The sequence below is a fragment of the Hyaena hyaena genome, unplaced genomic scaffold (assembly GCF_003009895.1).
Source record: "Hyaena hyaena isolate Hyena2069 unplaced genomic scaffold, ASM300989v1 scaffold_294, whole genome shotgun sequence".
Classification (NCBI taxonomy): Eukaryota; Metazoa; Chordata; class Mammalia; order Carnivora; family Hyaenidae; genus Hyaena; species Hyaena hyaena.
This window is the reverse complement of record NW_024080923.1, coordinates 1,006,338-1,018,428: the sequence shown is the minus strand read 5'-3', so window position 1 is coordinate 1,018,428 and position 12,091 is coordinate 1,006,338. Positions and strand designations below refer to the sequence as shown.

Sequence of the window (12,091 nt, the reverse complement as noted above, 5' to 3'; positions counted from 1 at the left end):
GGGGCGCATGTCAGGGACACAACATCCTTCTCCCCTGTCGCTTTGGCTCACGTGGCCCCCGGCTCCTGGTCTAAGATGGGGACATCTGTGTCTCAGGTAGCAGGGCAGAGGGGAAAAGAAAGAAGAAATTGCTATCATGTGACATTCCTATTTCCACCTACAAGGAGACCGGAAAATACTGTCTAAGCTTGGCTGCTGTGTGTGAAAATATCGGGACGAAAGAATGGCTGCTGGGGGACAAGCAGTGCTCCCCGCCGCAAGCATCGATCGCAGGGCATCTCAGTCTTGGCAACATGACCTTTTGGGTCGGCTCTCCCGTGCCCTGCGGGGTGGGCTCCGCACATCCCTGGCCTCTGCCTGCCAGGAGCGTCCCCGAGTTGAGACAGCCAACATCCCGGAGCTGCTCAGTGTTCCGGGGGACACCCTTCCTACTCCCTGTTGAGAAACACCGCTCCACAGCGCGCACGGACGATGTCCGTCACTGTGCAGGAGACAAAACCCAACCAAGAGTGAAACAATTTCCGACGGTGATAAGAGCTATGAAAACGAATCAGGCCCGGCCAGGCAGCGCTGGAACGCAGGGCGCATGGTGTGCGCAGAAGCCCTGGAGGAACAGAACTTGGCTCATCAAGAAGAATGGGAGCGCAGGCGCGGGTGCAAGGGAACGGGGAGCCCGGCGGGCCCAGCCTCCCGCGTGCTGGGCAGCAATGGGAGGACTTGGCGCAGGGGAAGGACACCATTTGCGAGAGCGAGCGCGTGCAGGAGAGGAGGAGAGGGATCCGCCAGAGGCGTCCAGGTGAGGAAGGAGGGGCGGGGTTCGGTGGTGGAAGCCAGGCAAAACAGCACTGCCGGAGAAGGACAAAAATAGCAGGTGGCCACGGCACCTCTGACTGACCCAGAGAGCTACCGGGGACACCAAGTGGTGTAAAAGGGCTGTTTCCCACACATTGTACAACTCTGTCCAGCCCGGGACAGATTTGCGCCCTCTGTTCCTGCATTAGTTTCCTACGGCTGCTGTAACAAGTTACTGCAGACTTGGTGGCTGAACACACACATTTTACGGTCTCATAGCTCTGGAATCCAGAAGTCCAACATCACTGGTGTCTGCAGGGTCCTGCTCCCTCAGGAGGCTCTGGGGAACGTGTGTTCCTCGCCTCTGCCTGTCTGGTGGCTGTAGCACTTGTCTCCGCCTGTGTGGTGGCAGTGACTTCTCCTCTATGTTGGTGACATCTTCCCTTTTTCTTGTTAGGGTATCTGTGGCTGTATTTAGGGCCCATCCAGATGATTCAGGACAATGTCTCCACCTCAAGATCCTTAATCACACTGTTCATCATGTAAGTAATACTCACTTTTGCCGTAGAAGAGAGTCTTTCCAGCTTCCGGGGATTAGGATGTGGCTCATTTCTGGGGGTCTGTTTTTCACTTCTGCAGGGCTAGAAATCACTTTGGCTGTAGTGAAGTCACATTTGTTTAGCAATTAAGGTAGAAAGCACCGATGTGATATAATAAAATGTTTAGTAAATTGATGAGAGAAAAGAAAGACCAAAAAAATTGAATTTTTTACAAGCGGAATTTCACGAATTCTACAAAAGGTAGGCCGAAAAATATAAAAGTTCAGAAGAGCTTCGTGGACTTGAGACAAATCCATTCTGGATATTAAACTCGGTGTTTATGAGGACTGCTATATTTATACAGTATAACGTGGGGGTTCGAATGTGAGGTGCATGCCGGGGCCTTGTTAGTAGTGGTGGGCACGGGCTGCCTGGCAGCGGCGGGCACGGATGGGAGCATGGCCAGAAGGCGGTGGACAATGGATGGGGAGCGCAGAACCGGCCCAAGGCACAGAGGCAGAGCGCGACAGCAGGAGCAGGGGTGTGCAAGCGGCTGTGGGTGGGAGGCCCCAGAGGGAAGCAGAGACCAGCACTGGAACCGTAAGCCTGGGTTGGTAGGGGCCCAGGCAGGCTGGGGGCATCAGGAGAGTATCAGAGCAGATAAACTCCAGGCTCTAGACTGGGGGTTAGGGTAACACAGTCACCAGTACTAAGGCCAAGATAGAGCCAGGCCAGCAACTGGGATGATTCATGCCAAAGTCTAGAGCGCTTGCTTAGAACGTCTTAAGCGCTACTTCCTGGAGTCCAGAACCTCTGCAGAACACGTGTTTGTTCAGAACGACAGAATCTGTTAAGCCCCGTGGGTGGTAAGGAGGTGGAACAGGAACTAATGAGCACAGCTTGGGAGGCAGCTCGTTACGGTGACTCTGGAGCCAAGCTTCCTGGTTCAAATCCTGGATAATACTAATCTCAATATTTTGTTTAGCAAATTATCATCAAGTTGTGCACAAACACTAGAATAGTATCTGGGGAACTGGAGTAACTCTGATCCTGGCCCTGAATCTAACCGTCCACGCTTTCGGGAAACTGCTCAAACTTTTAAGGCCTCGGGGTACAGATTTCTAAAATTGAGAGGGTTGTAAGATTACTTAAAGGTACGCTTTTAAGGGCTTTTTGGCAGTCTTTCAAATCTTCATGCTCTTCAAAGGGTGCCCAGGCTTTTCTTGCTGTGAGGTCTAAAAAGTTTTGAGGGTCACTGTATTATCTTAGTGTACATAGTAATCCTGACCTAAAACATTATTATTCCCATTTTGGAGATGAGGAAATGGAAGTCTGGCAAGTTTGAATAATTTGTTCAAAATCACACAGCTAAATTAGTGGTGTAAAGCTGGGATGGATTTGGTATCAGTCCTGCCAATTCTACAGCTGGGTATTTTCCACTTCTTGGTTATTTTGTCATTAGTCTTGATTTCTGGTGTGGGAGGCCAGGCCACGAATGCTCGCTACCATCATATTTATCCGCGGCCATTTCCACAGCGATACTCTGAGCTGTCATTTATTCAGCTCCCTCCTCCTGCGGTGCCCCTTCCCTTACTCACGGTGCCGTCAGCCCATCTGGTCTAACTCCATCGCTCACTCCTGGTAAATGTCTCCTACATGTCTGTGTGCCAGCAGTAGCTCCTGACTTATACCTGAAATAAAAGTCTTATGTATTCGCTCATTTCATCTACGTGACAATGAAAAAATTAAGTATGCATGAAGTTGGTGCTAAAATAAGAAACAACAAAGGATGAAACAAATATCAGGAAAGTAAAAACTCCAGTCATTATTTTCCATTTCTTTTTATACTTAGGTCTTTATGAGACAAGGAAGATGATTTTCATGTCTAAACATTGGAACGACTGAATCATATTAATATAATTATGATCACTGTCATGTTCTAAAGGAAATTCTAAAGGAGTATGAATGGAAAAATAGTACTTAATATTTAGCTTTCAGAATACAGACACAACGCAGAGAAACTGTGACCCCAGGGTACGTATGTTGGAGGTAACATCTGTAGGCTTAGTAACTCTCACGGCGACAGGAAACACTGCTCTTTGGATGTGCTCTACGTTAGCTTTCTAAGTCAAGAATTCCACATGGTTGTAAAATAATTTTAAGTTCAGTGTATGGCAGTTATGCAAATAGATGTAAACTTCATTACCAGATGAATTTTAAAAAGGTATAATGCCTACTTATTATGTGGTGTTAACACAAATGTCAACAGAAACAGTCCAACAGATATAGAAGCACAGTAACAAAAATATAATTATCAGCGTAGCTGTCTTACAAGAGTAAACTACAGTACCCTCAGGCTTATAAAAAAGAACAACTAAGGTCATGTTTTTATATTTCTGCTCTTCATGACTCTTCCCCATATATATAATGACTACTTCTGGTCATCTGTCCTTATTTAATCTATGGACAAATCTGCTGACACTGAATATTGTTTTCAAATACATCAGCATTACTGTCATCTGATTAAACAGATTATTATGACCGAAAACATATCACAGCTTTTAAGGCTATTAATGATTTCATCAACTTAAAAATCTAATTTTGGAAGTCAACTGGCTATAAATTTTTCCTTTTATTGGTAAGCAGTCACTGTCTACCAGTGTTCCTCTTAATATCTTACTTTTTACTTTACTTACTTAATATCTTCCTCTTACTGTTAAGAAGGCGCTTAACAAGCTTATATTTTACAGAAGAGCTGGAATACAGACTTGACAATATATCTGAAATATCATCAAATATTGTGACAACGCCGCTAGGGTAACAGCCTATATGTGGCATTAAAAAAATTATTGGCTGGTCATAAACAGTAGCTTTTACTGGACTGAATCTTATATTGTTCTACATGCTGACATGATAACAAGTCTGTCATCTTCACATGGTGTATTACCATCTTCTTTCAAAGTTCACAGGCCTTTCTTACTGTCTTTCCCCAAACGATTCTGCAAGAAAAACAAATAACTCAGGTAGGTATAGCCAAGAATGAAAAACAGATTCATTGGTACGACAAGGAGTTTTTTAAAATGTGCTCCTTTCTGTGTATAGTTATTAGTTCTGAGAAGAATCAAATATGAAAATAGGGATTGAGAATGTTTCAAACTTAAAAAAAAAAGTTTGTGGGTTTTACTTGAAAAAGAGGGAAAAATAATACTCTTGATAAGTTCATTTGTTTTTCTGCCTTAATCTACTTTGCTTTTGCTTCACAGGTTATACCAGAAAAACAAAATTTCTAAAATTCCCCTCTTACCGACCCAATTAAGATTTTTGGCAAGAAAAGAATGAGGGGAAACAAAAACCCAGATGAGATGGCCGAGTGTGTGTGTGTGTGCGTGTGCGTGTTATGCAGATGTTTGCCAACAGAACTGACTTCTCAAATTATACTCTTTGCTGATCACAAGAGGACTATAAAATATCATTTAAAACTGAAGGAAAATGGAAGAAATTAACCTTCAGAGATCATTTGCACTCGAGAAAGCAAAGTCTACACTGAGGAAAGAAAACCGCATCAAATGGAGTTGCAGTGTTACTGCTCGTACATGAGAAGTTCATCTAGCTCTCGTCCAGGCTGAGTATTTATTAATGCTTTCAGAGTAACTTAAGTAACGTTAACATTAAGCAACCAAACCAGAAGACAGGATTAGAGGAAGTATTTTGAAGGATAAGGCACCACTTTCACATGCTTATATATATCTTACCACTTTAGATAAGTATCACAGCTTTAACTACTGAATGGAAGAAGATATTTGCAAATGACATATCTGATAAGAAGTTAATACAAAAATATAAAGAACTTATTCAGGGCGCCTGGGTGGCTCAGTTGGTTAAGCGGCAGACTTTGGCTCAGGTCATGATCTCATGGTTCACGAGTTCGAGCCCCGCCTCACACTCTCTGCTGTCAGCCCAGAACCTGCTTCAGATCATCTGTCCCCCTCTCTCTCTGCTCTCTCCCCTGTTCATGTGCTGTCTCTCTCAAAAATAACACCAAACTCAACACCAAAAAAACCTAAAAACACCAAAAAACTGAATTAATACGGTTAAAAATGGGTAGAGAACCTGAATAGACATTTTTCCAAAGAAGACCTACAAATGGCCAACAGACACATGAAAAGATGCTCAACATCACTCACCAGGGAAATCAAAACCACTATGAGATATCACCTTACACCTGTCAGAATGATTATCACAAATCAAAACCACTATGAGATATCACCTTACACTTGTCAGAATGATTAAAAGAAAAACCACAAGAAATAACGAAGTGTTGGCAAGGAAGTGGAGATAAAAGAGACCTCATGCACTGTTGGTAGAAAAAGAAATTGGTGCAGCCACTCTGAAAAGAGTAAAACTAAAAATAAAAGTACCATATGACCTGGTATTCCATTACTGGGTATTTAACCAAAGAAAACAAAAATACTAATTCAGAAAGATACATGCACCATGTTTACTGCATTATTTACAATAGCCATGATATGGAAACAACCCAAACATCCATCCACAGGTGAAAGGAAAAAAAGATGTGATGTGTGTATGTGTATATATACATACACATGTGTATGTGTATATATGTGTGTGTATATGTATATATTACTCAGCCATAAAAAAGAAGGAAACTTTGCCATTTGCAACAACATGGATAGACCTAGAGAGTATAATACTAAGCAAAATAAGACAGACAGGGAAAGACAAATACCATATGATTTCACTTATATGTGCAATTTGAGAAAACAAAGTAAAAAAGAAACAAACAAACATACAGAGTCTTAACTGTGGAGAAGAAACTGGTAGCTGCCAGAGGGGAGGCGGGTGGGGGACAGGGGAAGTAGGTGAGGGGATTAAGAGTATACTTGTGATGAGCAACGAAAACGGTACAGACTGTTGAATCGTTATATGTGTCTAAGACTAATATAACCCTGTATGTTAATTATACTTCAATTTTTAAAAAAGGAAGTGATCCTGTACTTATCCAAAATAAAAGTGGACATGATGATGAAGAAGGTCACAGCTTTACTGGAGCTGTTATTCTGGACAAGTGAGGGTTATTCCTCAAGTGAGGGTGACTTTCCAAAATGAGACTTGAAAACTGCCAGGTGCTGATGGGTTTGTGCTGCCCATAAGCCTTAGTGTTGCTTTTTCCTTTCCAGAAGAGAGCCAGGGCAAACAAGGAGAGCCAAAGGCTCTATCTTGAAGAGATTGTTTTCTGATATTTATTTAGTATTTGTAACAGGGAGGAGACCAGATGGGGAAATTCAAATGGATTTAAAAAATACAAAGTGGAGTCTGTTTACAGTAGGAAACCAGCTTTCCCCTCTTCCATCTGTATTTCCTTAATAGTTTAAGTCATTTTATTTCCTTAATAGTTTAAGTCATTTTATGATTATTTTATTTGAAGTAAATCAACTATGTAATACTGAGACAGCTAAATTTCCCAAGAACATTAAGATATAAGTCAATTATTAAGGTTGGTTTGACAACAGAAGTGGAACTCACGAAAGACAACTCGATACAGCATTTTACTATAGATGGCCTGCAACAATCATTTTGCTTCTCAAGTAGCACTCAGAAAGTGAGTATCAAAGTTTTCAAAGAAAATGGGACTCATTTAATGACACTTAAATCACAGAATCTTCTACAAGTTCTCATACCAGACAATGGAGGCTGAGTGGGAAAAAATGTGTCCAATCAAGAAATAACCAGTAGTGTCTTGTAGGGGTAGAGTTTTTCTTGTTTAAAAATACTTAAAGTGCCTTATACAGGATCTGGTTTAATGCTCATAAAGTATCATAATCCTCACTTAAGAAATGAAGAAGCCAAGTGCATGGGTATCAAGTCATCCACCTGAGGTTTGCAGAACTGGCAAAGTATGGTTCTCTCTTTTTTTTTCTTTTAAATTCAAACAGGTATTTATTATGGGAAATTGGTTTTACAGGTGATGAAGCAATAGGTGCACTGGAGTGTGCGGTAGAGTGCCTCAGGGCTTAGTACAAACCCACCGCCATTCTCTGGGCTGCAGGGACAAGGGGAGACACGGTTCTGGATCCCAGGGGCGAGGGCCACCCCGTGGAAGCCACCCCGTGGGTATTGGGGCCACAGAGAGATACGGGCTGCTGCTGCAGATGCCCCTGAAACAGAGCGGGGTAGGGGTGGGGGGTGGAAGCCCCTGGCTTTGCTGCCCCTGCCTTCAGTCCCCTGCTAGGGCTCCCATTGCTGAACCTGCCCCGAAGGCAGCTTGGGAAATGCAGCTCTGTGAGATCGAGTAGAGCAGAAGTGGGAAGACTATGGATCCAAGAGCACAGGCCAGTGACCAGCACAGGCCAAACAGCAGAGTTCCTAATGATGGGGCAGCGGGAGAAAAATTTCCACATTTTGGATTTCAGTTTTTTTAAGTTTGTTTATTTTGAGAGAGAGAGAGAGAGGGAGAGAGTGCAAGCAGGGTACGGGCAGGGGAGCAGGGAAGAGGGAGAGGGAGGGAGAGAGGAGAAGAGAATCCCAAGCAGGCTCCATGCTGTCAGCACAGAGCTTGACACGGGGCTCCATCTCATGAACCGAGAGGCCATGACCTGAGCCAAAACCAAGAGCCGGATGCTAAACCGACAGCCACCCAGACGCCCCAAGATTTCCTGATTTTGTTTTTTTTTAATATTTTTATTTATTTCTAGGAGAGAGAGAGAGAGAGAGAGAGAGACAGCGTGAGCAGGGGAGGGTCAGAGAGAGAGGGAGATACAGGCTCTGAAACCGGCTCCAGGCTCCGAGCTGGCAGTCAGCACAGAGCCCGACGCGGGGCTCGAACCCACGAACCGCGAGATCATGACCTAAGTGAAAGTCGGACGCTCAACCGACTAAGCCACCCAGGCGCCCCTGATTTTGAATTCAACTTTGAATCCTATCAATTTCTAGTTCAGTGACTTTAGGTACATTATATAACATCTCTGGGACTTGTTTCTCTCACCCACAAAATAGGGTATTAAAATATTTTAACTTAGTGGGCTATGATAAAAGTAAATAGAAAAACACAGGAAACCATTAGCTAAGTGCTTGGTCTAAAGCAGATCTTCAATAAAGGTCATTCATTAAATATTTCAAAAAGAAAAGAAGAAATTGGATCAATACATTACATGCAGTAGTGTACAAGGCCCAACTCTCAGCATGGCACCTGGCATATCTGGGATGGGTCATTTTTCAAAGAAATAGGTATAAAAACTACTTTCGTGGGAAGGGACTACTCAGAGAAACTATTTAACATCTGTTAACAAGAATGCATCAGCTCCAAGAAGAAGGGATTTGTGGAGGGGAGAGAAAATAGATTCTCACATATATTCTTCAGGGATTAAGAGAATCAGGAGCTGTTACCACAGCAGGGACATTCAGCAATCGCCACTGGCCGTAACAAAATGAGGGAATATTCCTGCTTCTCTTTCCTCCGTTCAGGGATCTAAACATTTCTGCATTCCGGTAAAGTCCACTGGTGGGATATGCATCCTTTTGACCTCACAAATGGGAGGGGAGAAAAAAGTTCTATTTATAGGCAAAAGGCTTCTGAAGTGTTCTTTCATTTTCCATGGCAGATCTTGAAGGACGCCCTGGAGAAATACTCATCCTGCCATGGTGAAGTCAGCAATTTCAGGACCCATGTTTCAGAGATGGGGAAAAGGTGGTCTTGTTGAGAAGCTGACTGTCTACTCCGGACCATGTGAACTGGGCTCTCCGGGGCCTGGGTCTGAGGCACACAGGGGATCACCCTTCTCTGGAGTGCCCTACTGTCAAAGGTTGGTTAAATCAAACATGCAACTCAACTAGGGCTACCAGATCATAAATGCGCTCTGGATTCCTAAATCAAGGCCAAAGTGGCTGGTTGAGAATAAGTCATTCTTAGAGCAAAACTCTGACAGAGGAATGTATACTGATGATAATAATTGTAACCGGTAACATTTCTTGAGTGTTTCCTATCAGCCAGGCACAGTGCTAAGTTCCCCACACATTCTATTTAATTCTAGCCACAACCTGGTGGACCAGGTGCTATTATTATCCTGGTTTTACAGGTGAAGAAAAGTCGGCTGCAGAGGGGTACCCTAACCTGCTGGGGATCCCACAGTAGGAGACTCAGAGTCACCCCAGGTCTGTCTGACTCTAAGGCTTGTGGGTATAGTATCTGCTCGCTTCTCGCCAGATGACGTGCGGGACCCTGGAGATACGATGACCAGGAAGATACAGTGAACTGAGTCCTGGGACCAGGGTTTCATAACTGCACAGTTGTAATTGCTAAAAAGCCCTGATTGAGGGACACCTGGGTGGTGCAGGTGGTTAAGTGTCCGACTCTTGAGCTCAGGTCAGGATCTCACGGTTTGGGAGTTCGAGTCCCCACACTGGGCTCTGCGCTGAGGGTGCAGAGCCTGCTTAGGATTCTGTCTCTCCTCTCTCTGCCCTTCCACTGCTTATACTTTCTCTCTCAAAATAAATAAACTTAAAAAAAAAAAAAAAAAAAAGACTGATTGAAAAGTACTAAAAGCTGCCAAATTCTTAGGATAAGCCCAACGTGAAAGAGGAGAAGCAGAGGCCCTCCATCTCAGGAGGGACGGGCAGGACCAGTGCTGCCTCAGGAACGGCGACTCCCCGAATTCTCCGACGTGTGGTCAGAGAGTGGCTGGGAATCAGTTCAGAGCAGGGCCTGGCAAACCAAGAGGGAGGGACGGTGAAGCTAAGCGTGGATGCGGGCAGGGCACGGACTCTGCTGGCCCGGAGCGGAAGAGAAAGGCGCTGGGAGGGGCGAGCGGCAGTGAGCAGGGGGCTCAGGCTGTGACCGTGTTTTGGCATGCGCAGAGCAGCATGGCCCACAGCACACCGAACTGTTTACAGGACCAGCTTGTTTTTCAATGCTGCCATTTTTGTGGCTCAGTTCTTTTGCTTAAAATCCTACTAAAACTAGAATGCAATAAGCTAGCATGTCAGTAATTCTCTATGTGACAACTACTTATATTTTCATGTGATATTCTCATCTTCATCCTCTCGGTAAAAATCTGGTTTCCTTCATCATTTAAAAAAAAATTTTTTTTTTTTTTTTAAGTTTTTGAGAGAGACAGACAGAGAGACAGACAGCATGAGCAAGAGAGGGACAGAAGGAGAGGGAGCCACAAAATCCGAAACAGGCTCCAGGCTCTGAGCTGTCAGCACAGAGCCCGACGTGGGGTTCGAACCCTCGAGCTGCGATATCATGACCTGAGCTGAAGCTGGACGCTTAACCGACTGAGCCACCCAGGCGCCCCTCTCTCATCATTTTTAAAAAGCCAGGATAGGGGCACCTGGGCAGCTCAGTCAGATGAGGGTCCGACTTTGGCTCGCTCAGGTCATGATCTCATGGTTCATGGTTTCAAGCCCCGCGTCGGCTCCGTGCTGACAGCTGAGAGCCGGGAGCTGCTTCGGATTCTGCGTCTCCCTTGCTCTCTGTCCTTCTCCCACTCATGCTCTGTATCTCTCCATCTCTCAAAAATGAATAAACATTAAAAAAAAAAATTTAAAGAGCCAGGATTGAGTACATCTTCTTGATCTGGGAAGGACAAATGACCCAAATAGTTGACTTAGTGATTACTATTTCAAAAAACTTAGGTCCATAAAGTAGGTGTCACCCACCTGAAGTTCTGAGTGTTCTTTCAGAAGTCGATCATATTCTTTTGAAAGTCTCTCTGATTGTATTTTCATTGTCATCACATCATTCTGTGCCTTAGAAAGGGCTGGAAAACATGGAACAGAATTAAAAACTTTTTACTTTGAAATAATTTTAAATTTACAGAAAAGTTGCAAGATTTAAATAGAAAACTCCTTTGTAGCTCTTACTCAAATTCACCAACTGTTAAGATGCAGTACATGTGTTACTGTATTCTCTTTCCACACACGCACAACTGTTTTCTAGAACCATTTGAGAATAAGTTACAGACATCATGCCCCTTTACTCCTTAATACTTCAGTGTGTATTTCTTGGGGCGCCTGGGTGGCTCAGTCGGTTAAGTGTCTGACTTTGGCTCAGGTCATGATCTCACAGTTTGTGAGTTCGAGCCGTGCATCGGGGTCTGTGCTAACGGCTCAGAGCCTGGAACCTGTTTCAGATTCTGTGTCTCCCTCTCTCTCTGCTCCTCCCCAACTCATGCTCTGTGTCTCTTCTTCAAAAATAAACAAACATTAAAAAAAATAAAAATTAAAGAAATTAAAAAACTACTACTTCATTGTGTATTTCTTTTTTAAAAATATTTTATTTATTTCTTTGTGAGAGAGAGACAGCGTGAGCAGGGAAGGGTCAGAGAAAGAGGGAGACAGAGAATCCTAAACAGGCTCCAGGCTCTGAGCCTGTCAGCTATGTCAGCACAGAGCCCTTATGTGGGGCTCGAACCCATGAACCGTGAGATCATGACCTGAGCTGAAGTCGGACGCCCAACCGAGCCACCCAGACGCCCCTTCATTGTGTATTTCTTAAGAACAAAGGTATTCTCTAAAATAATCAGAGCACAGTTAGCAAACGTAGAAAATTTAACATCAGTACTTTTTATCTAATCTACCATTAATATTCCAATCTTGGGTATTGTCTCAATCATGGGTTTTTATCACTTTTTTTGAATCTAGATCCAGCCCTAGATCAACGATTAGCATTATGTTGTCACGTTTCTTTGGTTTCCTTCAATCTGGAATAGTTCCTTAGCCAACCCCCTGCATTCCTCTCC

At 43.9% G+C, this 12,091-nt stretch overlaps 1 protein-coding gene across 3 annotated transcripts in view; it reads right to left on the bottom strand.

Annotated features, from left to right (window-relative positions):
* Positions 1 to 3,156: 3,156 nt before the first annotated feature.
* The window catches only part of BCAP29 (B cell receptor associated protein 29), a 46,145-nt gene continuing 37,210 nt past the window's right edge, over positions 3,157 to 12,091 (bottom strand). For all 3 annotated transcript variants that reach the window (XR_005530968.1, XM_039247223.1, XM_039247224.1), the window contains exons 7-8: positions 11,010 to 11,110; positions 3,157 to 4,330 (exon numbers count right to left, since the gene is read on the bottom strand). Coding sequence is in view for 2 of the 3 variants with exons in the window: in XM_039247223.1 (XP_039103154.1) it covers positions 4,295 to 4,330; positions 11,010 to 11,110 (137 nt within the window). In the remaining variant the exon portion in view is untranslated. The remainder of the gene's footprint in view (positions 4,331 to 11,009; positions 11,111 to 12,091) is intronic.